We start from the raw sequence: 20,204 nt of genomic DNA on the forward strand, positions 1-20,204 counted from the left end.
AGGAAGGACGAACTTTGTTCAGTTTGCACAACGACGCTGACTCAACATGTAACGGCGACTGTTTCTGTACTGTGTCCCTGTGTTTCACTCATACTGTCCAATCGTGCTCCCTGCTGGAAATGTTCGGAATTGCGAGGAACGACACAATAACATAAGTTTCACTTTCAAAACGTCACTAAACTAGGGATATGAGAGGAGGAAATGTCTAGATTACCGGAAGTGGTATCGGAGACTGTTTGGGTGCACATCTAAGACTACGAATACTTCCTGTACCACGAGTAATCGTGTACCTTCAACGTTTACAGCTAAGTGTTGCCCCGGAACCTGGTCAGTGATGGACCCCCTGAATTTCCTGGAATCTACTGAGTTGCTGCAGTTTCTCCACTATCACAAAACGGAGCTGTCCTGCATCGAGAAGCCGCACACTCTCCTCAGTCAGCTCAAGGACCACAACCTGATTCCCGAGGACAAACATAAGGTGAGCTGTACATTATAAGAACCAGCATATAGATACGTATATACAACCGCTCAAACGTCACATCCTGTTTGCGAAGGCGCCGTTTTTCAGCCACTGAGCGGGAAATTTGGAGGAGGGGTTTATGACTGTACAAGTGACTTGTTTGTATAGGTGTCACACTGAGCGAAAACCACACCCCCCTCCGGGATTAGAGTCATGTTTATGAGAATAAAATCAACTGACAAGACCCAAGTACATTTATGAAGACATTCTAGGAAATTTGTATCTATGTCTATAGTATATATGTATTATTATTTATACACAAATAAATATATGTATATATATACACACATTAATACATATGTACATATATATAATATATATATTATATATATGTACATACATATATGTGTGTACATGTGTTTTTGCAGAAACTGACTAACATGAGAAGCAAAGACTACATCAAAAAGTCCCTCTACGAGCTTTTGGATTGGTTTGAGAGGGAGCAGTCTGAGCACATCCACCTCTTCTGGAAATGTCTTTTTAAAGACGTAGTCATGAACACGTACCCGTCACTGAAAATGTTGCACCGCAGCCTCATGGATGGTGAGAGTCACTAAAATGTGTCATTGTGCTCATTGTCTTCGCCTGCTGTTAGTGTTATTTAAAAATGTCACAATATCGTTTTTGAACTCTTGTTTTTGCAGGGTCTTATGGTTCTGACACACAGATTCCCCCACCTGTGGGAAAGAAAGAGACGAGTGACAGGAAAAGGAATGTGTCTTCTGATGATGAGGAGGAAGATGAGGAGGAAGTTATCTCACCAAAAAAGAAGAAGAAGCAACAAGAAAATGGCAGCACGTGTGATAAGAATGAGCAGCAGCCTGGTCCGTCATCTCAGTCCACTCCAGGTCAGAAGCGGAGGTCCAACAGAGTCTCCTTCAGTAAGTCACCTCCCACCTGGAGTTTGACTCTCTTGTTACAAGATAATAATCTGTTAATTCTGTCATTACTAGGTTCACCTCTGAAGAAAGGAGAAAAGAAGGACATTTCGTCGTGGGCCCTCTTCAAGTCCCAGCTTCACGTGACCTGTGGATCCCAGAGTGGGATACTGAGTAGAGAAAGACTGGCAAAAGGTCAGAGGGACACGTTCAAAGTTACAACACAACAAATAGTGTTATATCCACCTTTTATAGCCAAAATAAGGTGACATTTTTGTTGTTGTTGAGGTGAACATAAACTCTCTCATCTCTCCATCCAGGGGAAAAGTGTATCACAGTTGACAGAAAGTGGTTTACTCCCAGTGAATTTGAGAAGTTTGCCGGAAAGGAGAGGTCGAAGAACTGGAAGACCAGCATTCTGTACCGTGGGACTCCACTGGCGAAGCTTTTCCAGGTGTCTGTTTTGACTATCTTTAGAACCATGCAGATAAACAGTGTAGAAAGACTGATGTCGTTGGGTTGTTTGTTTTTTCATTACTATCCTGGAAACTCTTTTTTTAATATCAGGAGGGTCACCTAAAATCACCAAATTACAGAAGAAGAAAGCGAACACAATCAATGGCGGTAAAAAAAAGAAACACATTGGAAATGATTGATTTGAATTGAGTTACTGACTCAGTAATGCTTATTTTTTTTGGTCTCCTCTCCTTTCTTCTCTACAGGTCAGGAAATCCTTGTTCCCTGGTTCTACACTGACAGGTCAGTTGTGTGATTGTAAGACTGTGGTGTTTTTGACTGATGTCAGCAAACATTTTTTGCCTGGTACCTTTATTTGCTGATGCAGACCAGTGGACTTAATGGGTAAGGCTAATTGATATGGAATTATCGTCTCATTTTAGTGTCTGAGACAGAAGAGGAGGATGAAGAGGAGGAGGAGCATGAAGAAGAGGAGGAGGAGGATGAAGAGGAGGGGCAGGATGATGATGATGACGTGGAAACCCACAGAGGCAATAATTCCTGTGGCAACCAAACAAGTTCTGCAGGTGTCTCAGGTGCAGCTCCTTATTAATGAGAATACATTTTTGATGGGCGTGAGATACATTTTTTAAGTTGCAGAAAAGATGTTCAAGGTTTCAGCGTGGCCTTTTTCTGCAGCAGGTTTCATCACAGTTCCATGTCATCATTGTGTTGCAGCTAAAGGTGGAGAGAGTGACAAGCAGGTAGAGCAGAGTGCAGAAGGGTGCCAAGTGTTCACAGTCACATGTGAAGGTTTAACTGGAACATTACACCAACGGAGATTTGCCTCAGGTAACATTTACTTCTAACTCATACCATAGAGTGACAGGTGGAAGAATATCATTCGTTAACTACGTCTTTTACTGAGGTCTGTGAATTTTAAAGGCAACGAAAACAAAAGGTGTGTAAACAGACCGTTTACTGGAGTGATCTGTTCAGTAATTGACATGACTTTAACTGATCATACCTCTCAAACAATCCTCACCTTTTCTTACCTTCAGGCTCGTGTGGTAAGTGTATTCGTACGGAGAAGACCTGGTTGAGCCCCATGGAGTTCACGAAGGAGGCGACGTGTCAGACAGACATCTCCTGGAGGAAAGACATCAAGTGTGAGGGAGAACCATTACATGCACTCATCGAGGTAACACTCACTAATATTTGCTCTCTAGTTAATTTTTTTACACTGTATTTTTAAACAGCAGTTTTCACTGTAAAGAAAACAGAATAGTCAAAAAAAATTGTCCCAGAAAAACAAGGAGGTTTCTGGGTTCCAGGAACCAGAACCTCATCCTGAGGAACCTGTGCCTTGTTCTAGGACTCCCAAGCTCAAAGCTGACAGCACTGGGAAGGCCCGTTTAAAATATAGATGTAATAGAGCACTAAACTGTCAGTAATCTTTTCTTATGCATTTACAAGTGATTTGTCTGAACATCAGGTACACGTGTGTTTGGGTTTTACCAACAGAGGGTGCCAAAACAAATATTTAAAAACTTTCACCAGTTCAAATTCCAACTACACATGTGTAAATGTACTAAGCAATTCATACTGATTCTAGGATTTAATTGTACAGCCACTTTTGAAAATTTTCTTAAATTTTACTTGATTTTGCTCCAGTATTTAATTACAATTCTTGTCCCTGAAAGAAGGATGAAAAAAAGTCAGTATTGTCCTTTTCAGAAAGGCATCCTGAAGATCCACTCACGTCTCTGCCCGTGCAGGTTGTGCAGCTTAGATCAAAAAGATCTGGTAAGTTTCTTAAACTATCTGAGTGAAGACTGATCAGAATTTCTTTTTCAACTTTCACTGAGTTTTGTACAGCTTAAAAGGGGTTTGAAACCCAGTTGAAAAACAAAGATTTTTATTCCTTTAAATGTTTCATTTTAGTTGCAAGAACTGAACCCAGACGTTGTGTTTTTTTTTTTTTTGTCTCTGCAGGACAATCAGAAAAATGATGACGAGTGTTGTGTGTGTAGAGAAAGTGGAAAGCTGGTGATGTGCGATAACTCTGATGGTGATGTGCGATAACTGCCCACGCTCTTTTCACCAACAATGTCACCTGCCACACGTGGAGGATGCCACTGTGAAGTGAGCAGAATTTTCAGAAAGCCATAAATACTGCGGTTATTGTAATACATGCTGACATTTTGTACGTGTGCACAGCGTTGTTGAACGTATAATTGTGCTGCGGGTCTGGATGCTAGAAATGATAACGTTCAATATAGTAATAATCAACCCCCCCACCCCACCCCACTCCCCACAGGGAAAGACGCAAGTGGATGTGTACTTTCTGTATAGCCAATCAGGATTGGCTACAGCATCCTGAGCGGGGAATGGACGCAGCCATGTCACTCTCTGTTTCATATCACATGTTGGTGAGGAAACTGCACCACACCTCTGTCAGTGTCACTCACTCTGCCCACTCTCTAATCTGCTCCTCTTCTTCAACACCAGGAATGTCAGTGTTTCCTCCTGTGTCTGCTCACCGCTGAGGAAATGCGAGCACCTGCTTTAAACCCCAGCCCTGATGTAAGTCTCTGGTTCTTCTTATTTTTGTCCAACACAGCCTGTCAAACTGATGACAATGGTGTCACAAAGTGTGAAACATTTCACTTCTTTTCACTTCACAGCCACATCTGGACAGAGACAACCACATCCGGAAGAGTTTAGACATTGTAGCAGACAAACTAGAGAAGAAAAAATACCAAAGGGTTGGAGATTTTTTAGATGACATCAGACTCACTTTCACTAACTCTGCCTCCGAGAATCAAGTAAGAACCCGTCTTTAACAGGTCAGCATCCCAACCTCTGACTATTTCAAGTCATTGACGAGGTCTTCTCTGTTCTTTTGCAGGATAATCCTGAATTCCTTGCTTGGCTCAAACAACTAAAGGACTTGGTCAACATAAAATTTAAGGCTGTTTTTTACATTAATGACGAGAGCGTTGACTGTTTTGAACAGAATTAAAGCCAAAGTGAACTGTTGTAGAATGTTCAGAGACAGAATCTTGTTGAAGAAAACGGTGAAGCCATGAAAGATGACCCAAAATTCTTTGTTGGTTTTCTTACTGGTTGTTGATCGTATTTAGAGGAAAGTGACAATAACACATATCAGGGAATGTGTACAAGAGTACACACTGAGTACTCTCGTACTAAGTATGTGTTACTGGACCAGCAGGTACTTTTGAACAATCTATTTTTTGTTTTGTTTTGTTTTTTTCCAATCAATGAAAATCCTGGTCCTGTTGGTCCTTGAGATCTATTTCTTTTTCTTTCTTTATTTCTTTTTTTTAATAAAATCATTATCTGGTTTCTTTTATTCAACTATGTAATGTGTGGATAGGTATTAAAGGATGTGTGTTCAGTTTTTCATACATGGCAGTTTTGGTCTTCAATGTTTTAGTATTTAAAACAAAGGCGACTGGAATTTAAATAAACTTTCTTATACTTAATCACTTCGGTTGTTAATGTTACCCGTACACATACATGCGATTGATAATCAATATCTATTAGGACTGTTTTCTTTTTATTAAAGTTCCGTTGTAACGGCTGACTTAATTAGCATCTGTCCGCTAATATCTCACAAAGCTTCACAAACAACATACACTATCTAAAACGGATTTTGTCAACATTACTTTAGAAAATAAAACTACCAGAGTGTTAACAAAACCACATAAATCCGTAAATGTGTACATGGTGATATTGTTCAACTTTGCAGAGAGGAAGGACGAACTTTGTTCAGTTTGCACTCATACTGTCCAATCGTGATCCCTGCTGGAAATATCCGGAATTGCGAGGAACGACACAAACATAAGTTTCACTTTCAAAACGTCATTAAGGTAGGGCTATGACAGGTAGATATGTCCGGATTACCGGAAGCGATTTTAGAAAGCGGATCGGAGACTGCTTGGGTGCACATCTAAGACTACGAATACTTCCTGTACCACGAGTAATCGTGTACCTTCAACGTTTACAGCTAAGTGTTGCCCCGGAACCTGGTCAGTGATGGACCTCTTGAATGTCATGGAACCTACTGAGTTGCTGCAGTTTCTCCACTATCACAAAACGGAGCTGTCCTGCATCGAGAAGCCGCACACTCTCCTCTGTCAGCTCAAGGACCACAACCTGATTCCCGAGGACAGATATAAGGTGAGCCGTTCATTATAAGAACCAGCATATAGATACGTATATACAAGCGCTCAAACGTCACATCCTGTTTCCGAAAGGCGCCGTTTTTCAGCCACTGAGCGGGAAATTTAGAGGGGTTTATGACTTTACAAGTGACTTGTTTGTATAGGTGTCACACTGAGCGAAAACCACACCCACACCCCCCCTCCGGAGGGTTGGGGGGGGGGGGGGGGGGTGAGAAGTTAATTTTATTCTGGATAAAATCAACTTTTTACAGCAACTGACAAGACCCAAGTACATTTATGAAGACATTCTAGGAAATTTGTATCTATGTCTATAGTATATATGTATTATTATTTATACACAAATAAATATATGTATATATATACACACATTAATACATATGTACATATATATAATATATATATTATATATATGTACATACATATATGTGTGTACATGTGTTTTTGCAGAAACTGACTAACATGAGAAGCAAAGACAAGATCATAAACTCCCTCTACGACCTTTTGGATTGGTTTGAGAGGGAGCAGTCTGAGCACATCCACCTCTTCTGGAAATGTCTTTTTAAAGACGTAATGATGAACAGGTACCCGTCACTGAAAATGTTGCACCAGAGCCTCATGGATGGTGAGAGTCACTAAAATGTGTCATTGTGCTCATTGTCTTCGCCTGCTGTTAGTGTGAGTTTTATTTAAAAATGTCAATTTGTACACAATATCATTTTTGAACTCTTGTTTTTGCAGGGTCTTATGGTTCTGACACACAGATTCCCCCACCTGTGGGAAAGAAAGAGACGAGTGACAGGAAAAGGAATGTGTCTTCTGATGATGAGGAGGAAGATGAGGAGGAAGTTATCTCACCAAAAAAGAAGAAGAAGCAACAAGAAAATGGCAGCACGTGTGATAAGAATGAGCAGCAGCCTGGTCCGTCATCTCAGTCCACTCCAGGTCAGAAGCGGAGGTCCAACAGAGTCTCCTTCAGTAAGTCACCTCCCACCTGGAGTTTGACTCTCTTGTTACAAGATAATAATCTGTTAATTCTGTCATTACTAGGTTCACCTCTGAAGAAAGGAGAAAAGAAGGACATTTCGTCGGGGGCCCTCTTCAAGTCCCAGCTTCCCGTGACCTGTGGATCCCAGAGTGGGATACTGAGTAAAGAAAGACTGGCAAAAGGTCAGAGGGACACGTTCAAAGTTACAACACAACAAATAGTGTTATATCCACCTTTTATAGCCAAAATAAGGTGACATTTTTGTTGTTGTTGAGGTGAACATAAACTCTCTCATCTCTCCATCCAGGGGAAAAGTGTATCAAAGTTGACAGAAAGTGGTTTACTCCCAGTGAATTTGAGAAGTTTGCCGGAAAGGAGAGGTCGAAGAACTGGAAGACCAGCATTCTGTACCGTGGGACTCCACTGGCGAAGCTTTTCCAGGTGTCTGTTTTGACTATCTTTAGAACCATGCAGATAAACAGTGTAGAAAGACTGATGTCGTTGGGTTGTTTGTTTTTTCATTACTATCCTGGAAACTCTTTTTTTAATATCAGGAGGGTCACCTAAAATCACCAAATTACAGAAGAAGAAAGCGAACACAATCAATGGCGGTAAAAAAAAGAAACACATTGGAAATGATTGATTTGAATTGAGTTACTGACTCAGTAATGCTTATTTTTTTTGGTCTCCTCTCCTTTCTTCTCTACAGGTCAGGAAATCCTTGCTCCCTGGTTCTACACTGACAGGTCAGTTGTGTGATTGTAAGACTGTGGTGTTTTTGACTGATGTCAGCAAACATTTTTTGCCTGGTACCTTTATTTGCTGATGCAGACCAGTGGACTTAATGGGTAATTAAGCTAAGGCTAACTAATATGGAATTACCATCTCATTTTAGTGTCTGAGACAGAAGAGAAGGATGAAGAGGAGGGGCAGGATGATGATGATGATGACGTGGAAACCCAGGGCAATAATTCCTGTGGCAACCAAACAAGTTCTGCAGGTGTCTCAGGTGCAGCTCCTTATTAATGAGAATACATTTTTGATGGGCGTGAGATACATTTTTTTAAGTTGCAGAAAAGATGTTTAAGGAAGCTTAAAGGTAGTTGGTCAGGAAATTCTCTTTGTTCATGACCACATGTAGTTTTTTTTTTTTTTTAAGCGTGGCCTTTTTCTGCAGCAGGTTTCATCCCAGTTCCATGTCATCATTGTGTTGCAGCTAAAGGTGGAGAGAGTGACAAGCAGGTAGAGCAGAGTGCAGAAGGGTGCCAAGTGTTCACAGTCACATGTGAAGGTTTAACTGGAACATTACACCAACAGAGATTTGCCTCAGGTAACATTTACTTTTAACTCATACCATAGAGTGACAGGTGGAAAAATATCATTCGTTAACTACGTCTATTACTGAGGTCTGTGAATTTTAAAGGCAACGAAAACAAAAGGTGTGTAAACAGACCGTTTACTGGAGTGATGTGTTCAGTAATTGACATGACTTTAACTGATCATACCTCTCAAACAATCCTCACCTTTTCTTACCTTCAGGCTCGTGTGATAAGTGTATTCGTACGGAGAAGACCTGGTTGAGCCCCCTGGAGTTCACGAAGGAGGCGACATGTCAGACAGACATCTCCTGGAAGAAAGACATCAAGTGTGAGGGAGAACCATTACATGCACTCATCGAGGTAACACTCACTAATATTTGCTCTCTAGTTCATTTTTTTACGCTGTATTTTTAAACAGCAGTTTTCACTGTAAAGAAAACAGAATAGTCAAAAAAAATTATCCCAGAAAAACAAGGAGGTTTCTAGGTTCCAGGAACCAGAACCTCATCCTGAGGAACCTGTGCCTTGTTCTAGGACTCCCAAGCTCAAAGCTGACAGCACTGGGAAGGCCCGTTTAAAATATAGATGTAATAGAGCACGAAACTGTCAGTAATCTTTTCTTATGTATTTACAAGTGATTTGTCTGAACATCAGGTACACGTGTGTTTGAGTTTTACCAACAGAGGGTGCCAAAACAAATATTTTCAGATTTTCACCAGTTCAAATTCCAACTACACGTGTAAATGTACTTAGCAATTCATATTTCTAGATTCTAGGATTTAATTGTAGAGCCATTTTTGTAATTTTCCTTACAATTTACTTGATTTTGCTCCGGTATTTAATTACAATCCTTTTTCAGAAAGGCATCCTGAAGATCCACCCACTGCTCTGCCAGTGCAGGTTGTGCAGCTCAGATCAAAAAGATCTGGTAAGTTTCTTAAACTATCTGACTGAAGACTGATCAGAATTTCTTTTTCAACCTGCTTAAAAGGGGTTTGAAACCCAGTGAGAAACAAAGATTTTTATTCCTTTAAATGTTTTCATTTTAGTTGCATGAACTGAACCCAGACGTCGTGTTTTTTTGTTGTTTTTTTTTGTCTCTGCAGGAAAATCAGAAAAATGATGATGAGTGTTGTGTGTGTAGAAAAGATGGAGATCTGATGGTGATGTGCGATAACTGCCCACGCTCTTTTCACCAACAATGTCACCTGCCACACGTGGAGGATGCCACTGTGAAGTGAGCAGAATTTTCAGAAAGCCATAAATACTGCGGTTATTGTAATACATGCTGACATTTTGTACGTGTGCACAGCGTTGTTGAACGTATAATTGTGCTGCGGGTCTGGATGCTAGAAATGATAACGTTCAATATAGTAATAATCAACCCCCCCACCCCACCCCACTCCCCACAGGGAAAGACGCAAGTGGATGTGTACTTTCTGTATAGCCAATCAGGATTGGCTACAGCATCCTGAGCGGGGAATGGACGCAGCCATGTCACTCTCTGTTTCATATCACATGTTGGTGAGGAAACTGCACCACACCTCTGTCAGTGTCACTCACTCTGCCCACTCTCTAATCTGCTCCTCTTCTTCAACACCAGGAATGTCAGTGTTTCCTCCTGTGTCTGCTCACCGCTGAGGAAATGCGAGCACCTGCTTTAAACCCCAGCCCTGATGTAAGTCTCTGGTTCTTCTTATTTTTGTCAAACACAGCCTGTCAAACTGATGACAATGGTGTCACAAAGTGTGAAACATTTCACTTCTTTTCACTTCACAGCCACAGCTGGACAGAGACAACCACATCCGGGAGAGTTTAGACATTGTAGCAGACAAACTAGAGAAGAAAAAATACCAATGGGTTGGAGATATTTTAGATGACATCAGACTCACTTTCACTAACTCTGCCTCCGAGAATCAAGTAAGAACCCGTCTTTAACAGGTCAGCATCCCGACCTCTGACTATTTCAAGTCATTGACGAGGTCTTCTCTGTTCTTTTGCAGGATAATCCTGAATTCATTGCTTGGCTCAAACAACTAAAGGACTTGGTCAACATAAAATTTAAGGCTGTGTTTCGCATTAATGACGAGAGCGTTGACTGTTTTGAACAGAATTAAAGCCAAAGTGAACGGTTGTAGAATGTTCAGAGACAGAATCTTTGTTGGTTTTCTTACTGGTTGTTTTTAGTATTTAGAGGAAAGTGACAATAACACACATCAGGTAATGTGTACAAGAGTACACACTGAGTACTCTTGTACTCAGATTCATGCCACTTTGAAAATTGTTTTTAATGTGTTGATGTTGAGGAAAATATATTGGGTTTTTAACGCTATTTAACTTGATTCTTGTTGTGTTTTGGGATTATAATTTTAAATGTGTTTGGTGGAGGAAGTTTATAAATCTCAAGATTTTTTGTTTGGATTTCTAATATTGGTCTTGGTTTACTTTTTATCAGACGTTACAGTCAGTACAGTTAGTCATTCTAATGTTTTTTTCCCAAGTATCTTTAAGTTTGTGTGTCTACGTCGTTCCAATCATGATGATGGGTGTTGTAATTTCACTAAATAAAAAAGTTCTCTTTTATACAGTTTGCTAAACATGCATTTTTAATTGCTTCCATTATTTATTTCCATTCTGGGTTCACATCCTTGGAGTTGCATTAGTGCCACCTAGAGACCACCTGTCCCGCGTTACGTTGTATTGCACAGCAATTTTAACCTTTGCCCGCGTCACGCAAATTAAAGATTTCGTCCCACGTTTTTATTCGACTTTACTTAAATGATGTTACTAGTGTTTACCATGCTGTGCAATATGCACATATGCACGATATTCATATCGATTAACCGAGTGCAGAAAATCTCAAGAGAGATTCGGGTCAAGGTTCCACCTGCACATGGAGTTGTACGATGTAGAATATACATTCATGGTAATTGAGTCGTGTTGTACTCTAGGTTTTAACATTTGGTTGCTTTACTGCTACAGAAACTCAGTGCTGAGAAAGGCTGTTGGTCTGCCGCATGCTGGATTGTGATGTAAAATCTGTTTGTTTAGCGGTGGAGTGTTTATTATTATTATTTTCATGTTTTGGTCACAGGTGGCCGTATAATCCACAGGAGTTGTTGGTTTTACAGAGACTTGTTTACAATGACAGTTTAATTTGACATCAGGTCATACCTCGTTGTACCTGATCTGCTTCTTTTATGTCAAATGTGGAAGAATTAAGATAAATACTTTTCAGATTTAGCTCATGTCTTGGGTACTATAGAGTTTTGTTTGTTTTGTGGCGGTAAAAGGCGAGATACGTACATGTTACTGGGTTAAAAAAAAATTATAATATTGTATAGGATGTATTTTGCACTGATAAAAATGTCTCAAGCTCTAGCTGGAAAAAAAAGTGTACATTTAGGCCATTGAACACATTATAATAGAGCTGTGATAGAGGGCGTGCGGGGGGGGTGGAGGGGAGTGATGGGGGGTAATGAATTATTATTTCCGTTAAAAATACACACACATTGGTGGTGTAGTTCCAAGCCTTTGCCATATACACATGTATATAAAGACGCACAGTGTAAGAGCGGCGAGCTGACGTCACTGACCAGAATGCCAGGAGCAGCAGCAAATGTGTGCAGGGAGCTGCGCAGCCGCTCTGCGCATCCATTCGCTCTACTTGGAACCGCGCAGCCATTCTGGTCGTGAATAAAAAGCGACGAGAATACGTTGACGTTGAGTGTCCGTCACGCACGAAACTGGCTGAAGTTGAGCCAAAGACCGCATTTGGACTGACAGACCGGTCCAAACTTTTTTTTTTCCCCCAAAAAAATCAACGCCTGCGCAGACAGACGCACGTCTCCCTCTCCCGCCATCGTTCCGCTTATTGTCATTTTGTCTCAGTTTCAGCCATGGAGGGTAATCAGCAAGGAGGCCACGCCACGATGCACGTGAAGAGTGAAGCTGTGGACGAAAGCACTCCTGCATCCTCGGGTTTGTGCAGCCAGGAACCGCCTGCATGCAAGGGAGAACCGGGAGGAGGGGGAGGAGGAGGAGAGCATCAGACTGCAGAGGAGCTGCAGGCAGCTGCGACAGCCACTCCTGTGCTGCTGTGTGAGTGACAATGCAACGTGGGTTCACATGATGTAGGGGAGTCCGTGTCCGCACTGATGTTGTTATTGTAACACAGCTTTCGATGTGCTCCGTTCTTAGATCCTGTGAACACTGACAGGTTCTTCGGTTCCTCGGGAGATGCAAAAACGTACCTGAAGATAGCTCCAGGTAACTGCAAGGTTCTGCGCCAACTACGACCACTCCACTGCCACAAGAACCGAAGATATCCGTAGCGTTATAACTGCAATTACATACGGATTTTTTATGAATAAAATATGTGCATTTTGCCTAAAAGCCTGAAATGTATCAAGAATGTATTTGTTAAAAAAACAAACAAAAATTAAAGTTTATAGACACTTTTTTAGAATCACTTCAAATGTTCATGTTTTAGTTTGCTTTAAATCTAAATTTATAGGAAAAAAATAAACTACGTCTGCTCCTCACTTCCCTGCAGGGGGTGCTAGAAACGCCCATTTGTGTTATTGTGTTTCAGAATTATCAAAACAAACAAACAAAAAACAGTTTAGGGTTACATTTCAATACTTGTACGTGATTTTGTTTTTCTTACTTTTTCATTCTTTGTTTTCATTTCTTAGCTTCGGCGATGCCACCGGCTCCTCCAGAAAAGACACTTCCCTCCAGCTCAGATTTCTCCTCCAAAGCTGTTCTGTGTTTGATCGAGGCCGTCGGACGACGCTGGGGCCTGTACGAGACCAGGGAACGCTCACAGCTCTTCCAGAGCGTCCAGGAAGAGATGGCCTCCAAGGGACACATGCTTCCTGTGGAAAAAATCCGTCGCAAATGGAACAACCTCATTGTCACGTACAAGAGGGTGAAGGACCGCAGCCGGGAGACGGGACATGCAAAAACGTCCTGGGAATTCTTCGACGTAAGTCTTCTCCAAACCATATATTAAATATATCATTGAAAATAATATATACTTTGAATTCCACACTGGGGATCATATTATCATATTATATTAGTAATTCAGTTGCTGTGTCTGGTCATGATTATAGTACAATTGCTGTATTGTAATATTATCGTTGGCAGCAAATTGCGATAGTATCCAAGGTAAATGCAAGGTACTTGGCGATACCCAGTCCTATTCAAAATACTTTCAGTACTACGTTGTAGATGTTGCTGTAAAGAAGTCTGTAAAAATTAAGACATTTTTACATTTTCATTGCATTACATTTATCCTCAGGACGACTTCATTCAGTCATTTCGTTTTATTTCACACACTTAGAGTGAAATTTGTGTGTGCTGGTGCATCATGGGATTTTTTTTTCCTGAAGTAAAAATATGTACCGTAGCTCAGAACAGGTTGTGAAGAGCATGTACCGTAGCTCAGAACAGGTTGTGAAACTCTGGTGTGAAGAGCGTTGAGCTGTGAGTTCATGACCCAGACCCAGTGATGGAGACAACTGTAATGACCTGATATTTCTGTGTGTCTCTCTGTTCTGTCACCAGTTGATGGACGCCACCCTCTGTGACACTGTCGGCTCCCAGGTCCTCAACAACAAAAGAACCAAGGGCGGCAGTTCTGCCTCCACAACCTCCTGTCCTTTGACAAAAATCGTCTCAAAACCACAGCTTCCACAGCCTACGACCATCATCTGCCCCAACAGTGACTTTGTCTTACCTACGTCTTTGGACTCTGTCGCCACGAGCAGTCAAATTATGGGCAGCAGTCCGGCGATGGCTCCTGTAGCCACGGTGACCATCAGTCCTACGAACACTCCAGATGTCAAGCCCCTCATCGTCCTCAATGGGGACATCGTGACAACCAGTATTCATCCCGCCACCATCGTGCCGTCCCCGTCCTTCATCTCTTCGCCTTCTTTTACAGAAGCAGCCACTTCTTCGTCGTCTTCTTCCCTCGGATCACCTGCAAACACAGACATCAAAACGTCACGCTACGCAGGCCGCAAAGCCTCCTCCTTCTCAGCAGGGGTCATACCTTTTCGCCTGAGTGCAGCTCCAGTCAGCAGCAGTCAGAAACTCCTCGGTCTCTCCTCCTCTTTCGCCCCCATGTCCTCCTGTCTCACGTCTTCCGCTGCTGCCACCACGTTACCGTCATCGGCCGCTTCAGGCAGCTCAGAAGCTCAAAAGCAAATGGGAAACGAAGACCTGAGCAACATGTCTCTGCACCAGGAGATCATGAAGCGTCAGGAGGAGCAGACCTTTCTGGACCAAGTGGCTCGTCGTAGGATTGAAGCCAGGGAGAGGAGGCGTGAGCGGAGGGAGGTGCGGATGGCAGAATCCCTGGGAAGGATAGCGACAGCTCTGGAGCTGCTCTCCTCCAAACAGGACACAGTCATTGCTCTTCTGCAACGGCTGGCTGACAGGAAGTGATGTCATCTGCAAGGCTGCAAACCAGAAGTCAAGTGTGGATTATTTAAAAGCCATTAGATAAGAACAGCCTGGTGAACATTAAGACAATTCCCCCCACCCCACAGAACAGCCTGGTGAACATTAAGACAATCCCCCTCTCCCCCCACCCCAATATTTTCACAAGATAAAGTGTGTAAAAACCAGCGACTAGGATGCACAAGCCTGTGTTTTATAGTGTCAGCCCCAAGCCCGGATAAATGGTGAGGGGTTGCCTCAGAAAGGGCATCCAGTGTAAAACCTTTGGCCAAATCAATTATGCGAATCACAAAAACAATTTCCATACCAGATCGTTCAGGTCCGGATCAACAACGACCACCAACTGCTGTTGACCTACAAGGTACTAATGGAGAGAAGAGGAAAAAATCAGAACAAGTCGAATGTTGTATTTTCCCTTTTTTAACATTCCAGAAAAACATTTCCTGAATCAGGACAGATGCAGAACTGTTATTAGATGCAGATGCAGAACTGTTATTAGAACGATTATGGCTTTGAATTCTGCCCCTGGTGGATGCTCTTAAAAATGTCCACAACCATCTTTTAAAAACTGGTTACACAGGCTTCCCATGATGCAACTGTCCTCTGGTCAGGAAATGTTACTTACCACAGGTTTTTAGACATCATGTACTTGTAATGCACGTCTTAAAAACCTGTGTCAAAATAACATTTAATCACTTGACAACTTTAAACTGCCGGGCATTTTTAATTTAAAAAATGTGTTGAGCTACAGATAAATTATGTCCTACTTTATGCCTGTGACAGATTCTCAGTGAAATCCCCGTTTGCTCCAGGTGTTCTCTTCTTGAACATGAATACAAGGACAGCTAGTACAAAATCATAAAGTGGTTGGCCATGGCGGTTTGCCAGAACAAAGACATAAAATGTTAATATCTCCCCTCTGCCGCCAGATAGGGTTTTTTTTTTCATAAATTGTATCTCTGTCTGGTTCCCTTTGGTGAAAGCTAATAATTATTGTGTTTTTGGCAAGCAGATAGCACGCAAACGGGTGTGTGCATAGCTGAGCCTGACTGTAAGAGTAAGTGATGTCGCTTAGAAACAAAAACTGGAAGGACTGGAAACTTACTTTCGATTAATTTCTGTAAAAAAAGAAACTTGTTTGTCAAAGGGAATCCTTAATTCTGACACTTTGTACCAGGACATGTCTTTTAACATTGTCTGTGCTCTCTGTTCATGGGGCACATCTGTTTCTGATATGTCCACTAGAGGGTGGTGCAAAGTACAGAATCAATATTCGTGCTGACTTTTGCTTCTCAGAAAATAACAAACATGGCGTTTACTTTGACAGGAAACGGTGATGAGTAGCACGTCCCTGAAACGAAGGTAGGTGTTAACGAAAACTGGTGAAACGACTTCCGTTTTGTTCCCTTTTCAGGTCTGCACGGGAGCTAACCTGCACAACACCGAAGCGACAAAAGCATGACTACTCAGTGGGCTTTACATTTGATCTGCCATTTGCATTTTATTTAATTACATTGGCAAATCTGTTATATCTTCTTCTGTGTCCTCCTCTTCTTCCTCTTCCTCCTCCTCTTCATCTTCATCAAAGTATTTATCCTCAGCATCTCTGCTGACAATGTCCAAGTTGTCATAGTCCGGGTTCTCGTCCACCTCACTGTAAACACAAACACAATAGAATACAGAGTTGTTTCTTTTAAATCATACATATTTCATAAAATTTAATATGTGACGTTACTATGTTTTTATTTTCCTTAAAATGGACGATTCTGAGGAAACTGACCTGTAGTTGAAATCCTTGTCTTTGCCATCCAGGAAGTGCTGATGCATCTGACTTATGAACTCTTCCCTGAGCAAAGCCTTCTCCTCAGGCGTGGGCTCCCAGTCTGTCTTGTGGACTCCATTATCTTAAAGAGGAACGAAGAGACATAAGGTGAAAAAAAAAAATTTAAAATCTAAAATATCCATGACATAAACCTGTGTTGTGTGTTTAATCTGTACACACCGTCATCTTCCTCGTCATCTTCTTCCTCTTCCTGTGCACACTCCTCTTCCTCCTGCTCCTCCTGCAGACGATTCTGGATGAGACCCTCCTGATAGGAGTTCAATAGGAGGTGAGCCAGCCCCCCTGCACCTCCTGCTGATGTTCCTGAATCCCCTTTGCTGCCATCCAACATGGCTTCCTGGGAACGCTCCAAAACCTAAAGCAAAAAAAATAATATATAAATATATATGTATATATACATAAACATATATGTATATACATACATATATACATAAACATATATGTATATACATACATATATACATAAACATATATGTATATACATACATATATACATAAACATATATGTATATACATACATATATACATAAACATATGTATATACATATATGTATATATATATACACATATGTAGACACACAAATATATATATATGTGTATATATATGTGTATGTATATATCACCATAGAATATACAATAAAGTACTTATAAAAAACCGTCAATCTCACCTCTTCATCTGTCAGGTATCGTCCAATGTACTGTTCATAAAGCAGAGGAGCTCTCATTCGCATCTGTTCCTCACTGAAATACTCGCCCTCTATGAAGAGAACAGAACAGAAGGCATCAGTATTAGCTCACGTTGATCTACAGAACAGGAAAAGGAAAGGAACGTGAACTACTTGTCATTGTGACACAGCACACAATCAAATGTGACCTCTGCATTTTACCCATCACCAAAGTGAACGGGGGCGAGGCACCGCAGTGGCTGTTGGACTCAAACCTGAAACCTTCCAGACCCAAGTCCACTTCCTCAACCACCAATCCACCACTGCCCCAGTACGTGGTTTCACAAATATATTTCTGCAGCATACCCTTCTGTAGTGCCCTGAGGGCAGCGTAGCGCTGGTTTCGGACCCTGGTTCTGTTGGTACATTCTGCAGCCCGTCTCCGTATCACTTTGCTGTAGTGCTGGGCCCGTGGGTCTGAGCTGACGTGGACAAAGGCAGACAAGTGCTGGGGCTTCAGACAAGCCTGGGTGGAAAGTATATAAAAAACAACAACAAAACAAACAAAAGTTATTTTTAACCATGGCAGCATGTTGTGATGTTTCTTGAGAATAATAAAAAACATTGTGTAAATGAGGTTAATGTGTGACTGTTTGTGATTGATAATACGCCATAGTCCACAGAAGGGTTTTGAACCCGCAATCCTCCTAATAAACAATCCCAATTCTTTAACACTAAGGTGTTCTATTCATTTATCTTATACTTCGATTGGCTTGTACATCATAACAGGTACAACTGAAGCAAACGTGCGTGTATACTGTGTGAACATACATGATACCTCTCCAGGAAAACCAGCGGTTTGCTTCTGTACTGACACAACAGCTCCTCTCTTCGCTCCTCCAGGGTCAGCTCAGCGTCTCCGATCTGCTGGCTCTTCACCAGGCTCCCACTCTGGGCTACGGCCTCTATCATAGCGTTAAAAAAACGGGACTTCACATGGCCCTGACCCTGAAACAGAAGAAAACAGACAAACAAACAAAAACAAACATTAGCTGCTTAAACACTGAATTGTTTCGCATACATGTCACAGCGTCACTCCACCCTCACCTGAGTCTTCTGCAGCGTTTGCTGTGTGCAGCTGTGTGACGAAGCCACAACCGACACTTCTGGTTGCTGTTCATTCTTGTCCAGTTTTTCACACACATTAACCTCTGTAGTAACTCGAGGTTCAATTTCCCCCCACATTTTTACAAGGTTTAATCGGATACGTCACCTGTGTCCACAGCCTCACAACAACGACGTTCACTGCACGTTGCAGCGACTTAAATCGAGATGAATTCTTTTCCTAAATGCCTCTGGATGTTGCCGAAACACCGCTCTGAATTTTCAATTAATGGTAATAGTTATATAATAGGTAATATGCCGAAACACCGCTCTGAATTTTCAATAAATGATAATAGTTTTTAAAAGGTGCATAATTAGTTTAAATGTGCAAGCTATACAAGCTTATGTTTGAAATCGCATGTATTTCCTGTCGCCATCTTGGTCCGTCAAAGTTTATGACTCCCCTGTTCTATCCTATCCGAAACAATGGTTCCGGCCGTTTCCTGAAACACGTGGTTCTGTCGCCCTCTTGCGGTAGATTTTAGCAACATACAATACAGCTTGCTTCAACAGAGTGATCTGGTTATCCAATAAAATTATTGGGATTTAAAGCCTATTTTCCACTTGAGCCACTTTACAGCGAATGAATTTGCCACTGAAAACCAATTCAACCTTCCTGTTTTCCGTTGACTGCAGTATTTAACGTAATATTTTACATCTGTTCACATCCAGACACCGTAGTATTCTGAAGTTGACTTAAAAACAGCATCTTTTTTTAAAAAACAAAGTGTTTGCTAAATGTCCACGTTCGTAGACATCTGGTCTGAAATCCGCCTAGTGGATGAGTCGTGACAGTGTTTACGTTACTATGAACAGCGAGCTGCAGTGAGTCACACTGTTACTTTGTTTGGGCCAAAAATAACAGCAGCAGCAGCAGCTTTTTAACGATGTTATCACCGAACATGCGAAGCTGTGTCTAACGTGGATAATTATCCGCACAGAGTCGTAGGAAATGTACTGCCTAGAAAAAGTCAAACCCACAGTGCTGAATCGGAGAAATCTTATCCAATTTCATGCACTACAACACTGGCCCCAGGTGAGAAAGATGGAAATAAAAAGCCAAATAACGAAACCAAACCTTCTAAATAAAGGGAAAGTATTGCTTCATAAGATGAGAATTAGGGAAATCTGCAAAAGTTTTGCGTAGTTTCAGACAAGATTATCTACAGAATAAGTGACTGAGGTTGAGATTTAAGGAGAGAAAATAGATAAAATGTTATGCCAAGTAAGAGTTAAGGACTAAACTGCTACTGTTACTGGTCTGGTCGATGTACCACTCCATCATTTTATACTATGTTCAGAGCTCAAGTCGTTGCCTGGGACTAACACGACTGTTGAGTTTGTGCGACTGCATGTTTAAATGCACAGTGAGTGTGTGTGAGGGTGTGTGTGGGGGTGTGATTCATGACAGTGTATTTTTAAACAACCTGTGAATAGAACCAAGAATAACACACGTGAGTGTGTTGATTACGCCAATACACGGCTCAGAGCAAAGTTTGTATATTTCGGTTCGTATTCACGTCCCTGCACTTTTCATCTGGTTTTCATTTCTCTCGTTGCCGGGGTGTAAAACTGCAGGATCCTGCGTCAGCCTCATTACTCGTTACTGAAATCAAAGGATCGATGATGTGTTTTCATCTCAGGCTACTGAAGGACACGCATGCTGCAGATGCTGGGCCTGGGATGACAGCA

At 41.6% G+C, this 20,204-nt stretch overlaps 4 protein-coding genes across 9 annotated transcripts; 3 read left to right on the top strand and 1 right to left on the bottom strand.

Moving 5' to 3' along the window:
• The first annotated feature begins 46 nt into the window (after positions 1-46).
• On the top strand, positions 47-4,879 carry LOC103393270 (nuclear body protein SP140-like). The gene is made up of 15 exons (XM_025064522.1): positions 47-478; positions 889-1,063; positions 1,165-1,401; positions 1,474-1,593; positions 1,719-1,852; positions 1,966-2,022; positions 2,121-2,157; positions 2,298-2,450; positions 2,593-2,706; positions 2,916-3,055; positions 3,592-3,660; positions 3,850-3,930; positions 4,366-4,440; positions 4,542-4,682; positions 4,766-4,879. The coding sequence occupies exons 1-15, from the start codon at positions 335-337 to the stop codon at positions 4,877-4,879; spliced, it is 1,791 nt and encodes a 596-aa protein (XP_024920290.1). The 5' UTR covers positions 47-334.
• On the top strand, positions 3,925-10,952 carry sp100.1 (SP110 nuclear antigen, tandem duplicate 1). Of its 4 annotated transcripts, XM_025064749.1 has the most exons (21): positions 3,925-3,999; positions 4,175-4,286; positions 4,366-4,440; positions 4,542-4,682; positions 4,766-5,750; positions 5,888-6,060; positions 6,513-6,687; positions 6,804-7,040; positions 7,113-7,232; positions 7,358-7,491; positions 7,605-7,661; positions 7,760-7,796; positions 7,946-8,059; positions 8,228-8,380; positions 8,590-8,729; positions 9,229-9,297; positions 9,476-9,606; positions 9,782-9,893; positions 9,973-10,047; positions 10,149-10,289; positions 10,373-10,952. In XM_025064749.1, exons 6-21 carry the CDS (start codon positions 5,917-5,919, stop codon positions 10,484-10,486), a joined length of 1,953 nt encoding a protein of 650 aa, XP_024920517.1. In that variant the 5' UTR covers positions 3,925-3,999; positions 4,175-4,286; positions 4,366-4,440; positions 4,542-4,682; positions 4,766-5,750; positions 5,888-5,916; the 3' UTR covers positions 10,487-10,952. The 4 variants fall into 4 exon arrangements, with proteins under 4 accessions (XP_024920517.1, XP_024920516.1, XP_024920518.1 ...); XM_025064748.1 differs by having other exon boundaries at positions 4,766-6,060; XM_025064750.1 differs by having other exon boundaries at positions 4,766-6,060; positions 8,231-8,380.
• A 153-nt stretch (positions 10,953-11,105) lies between these two features.
• On the top strand, positions 11,106-14,919 carry LOC103393258 (uncharacterized). The gene is made up of 4 exons (XM_008330152.3): positions 11,106-12,470; positions 12,570-12,638; positions 13,067-13,359; positions 13,941-14,919. Exons 1-4 carry the CDS (start codon positions 12,269-12,271, stop codon positions 14,823-14,825), a joined length of 1,449 nt encoding a protein of 482 aa, XP_008328374.2. The 5' UTR covers positions 11,106-12,268; the 3' UTR covers positions 14,826-14,919.
• Positions 14,698-18,911, bottom strand: ccdc97 (coiled-coil domain containing 97). 3 transcript variants are annotated; one of them, XR_003052504.1, is made up of 11 exons: positions 18,819-18,911; positions 18,456-18,768; positions 18,180-18,356; positions 17,715-17,874; positions 17,352-17,440; positions 16,843-17,038; positions 16,621-16,744; positions 16,354-16,494; positions 16,160-16,272; positions 15,148-15,204; positions 14,698-14,839 (listed from the first exon to the last, which is right to left on the bottom strand). XR_003052504.1 is itself a non-coding variant. In XM_008330154.3 (10 exons), exons 2-9 carry the CDS (start codon positions 18,591-18,593, stop codon positions 15,195-15,197), a joined length of 1,035 nt encoding a protein of 344 aa, XP_008328376.1. In that variant the 5' UTR covers positions 18,594-18,768; positions 18,819-18,911; the 3' UTR covers positions 14,698-14,839; positions 15,148-15,194. The 3 variants fall into 3 exon arrangements, 2 of the variants coding, with proteins under 2 accessions (XP_008328376.1, XP_024920521.1); XM_008330154.3 differs by lacking the exon at positions 16,160-16,272; XM_025064753.1 differs by lacking the exons at positions 14,698-14,839; positions 15,148-15,204 and having other exon boundaries at positions 16,143-16,272.
• Positions 18,912-20,204: the final 1,293 nt, after the last annotated feature.

This window comes from Cynoglossus semilaevis, chromosome 17 (genome assembly GCF_000523025.1).
Source record: "Cynoglossus semilaevis isolate Cse_v1.0 chromosome 17, Cse_v1.0, whole genome shotgun sequence".
In the NCBI taxonomy this organism is placed as follows: domain Eukaryota; kingdom Metazoa; phylum Chordata; class Actinopteri; order Pleuronectiformes; family Cynoglossidae; genus Cynoglossus; species Cynoglossus semilaevis.

Bases quoted from the DNA above. Each gene is read 5' to 3' on its own strand.
- LOC103393258 (XM_008330152.3), top strand. From the start codon at position 12,269: ATGGAGGGTAATCAGCAAGGAGGCCACGCCACGATGCACGTGAAGAGT. The intron at 12,471-12,569 runs GTGAGTGACAAT...CTCCGTTCTTAG, and splicing joins AGCCACTCCTGTGCTGCTGT to ATCCTGTGAACACTGACAGG. The intron at 13,360-13,940 runs GTAAGTCTTCTC...TTCTGTCACCAG, and splicing joins CGTCCTGGGAATTCTTCGAC to TTGATGGACGCCACCCTCTG.
- sp100.1 (XM_025064748.1), top strand. From the start codon at position 5,917: ATGGACCTCTTGAATGTCATGGAACCTACTGAGTTGCTGCAGTTTCTC. The intron at 7,233-7,357 runs GTCAGAGGGACA...CTCTCCATCCAG, and splicing joins TAAAGAAAGACTGGCAAAAG to GGGAAAAGTGTATCAAAGTT. The intron at 7,797-7,945 runs GTCAGTTGTGTG...ATCTCATTTTAG, and splicing joins CCCTGGTTCTACACTGACAG to TGTCTGAGACAGAAGAGAAG.
- ccdc97 (XM_025064753.1), bottom strand. From the start codon at position 18,593: ATGTGGGGGGAAATTGAACCTCGAGTTACTACAGAGGTTAATGTGTGT. The intron at 18,357-18,455 runs GTGAGGGTGGAG...CTTCTGTTTCAG, and splicing joins AAACGCTGCAGAAGACTCAG to GGTCAGGGCCATGTGAAGTC. The intron at 17,875-18,179 runs GTATGTTCACAC...CTTTCCACCCAG, and splicing joins TTTTCCTGGAGAGGTATCAT to GCTTGTCTGAAGCCCCAGCA.
- LOC103393270 (XM_025064522.1), top strand. From the start codon at position 335: ATGGACCCCCTGAATTTCCTGGAATCTACTGAGTTGCTGCAGTTTCTC. The intron at 1,064-1,164 runs GTGAGAGTCACT...TTGTTTTTGCAG, and splicing joins GCACCGCAGCCTCATGGATG to GGTCTTATGGTTCTGACACA. The intron at 2,707-2,915 runs GTAACATTTACT...TCTTACCTTCAG, and splicing joins CCAACGGAGATTTGCCTCAG to GCTCGTGTGGTAAGTGTATT.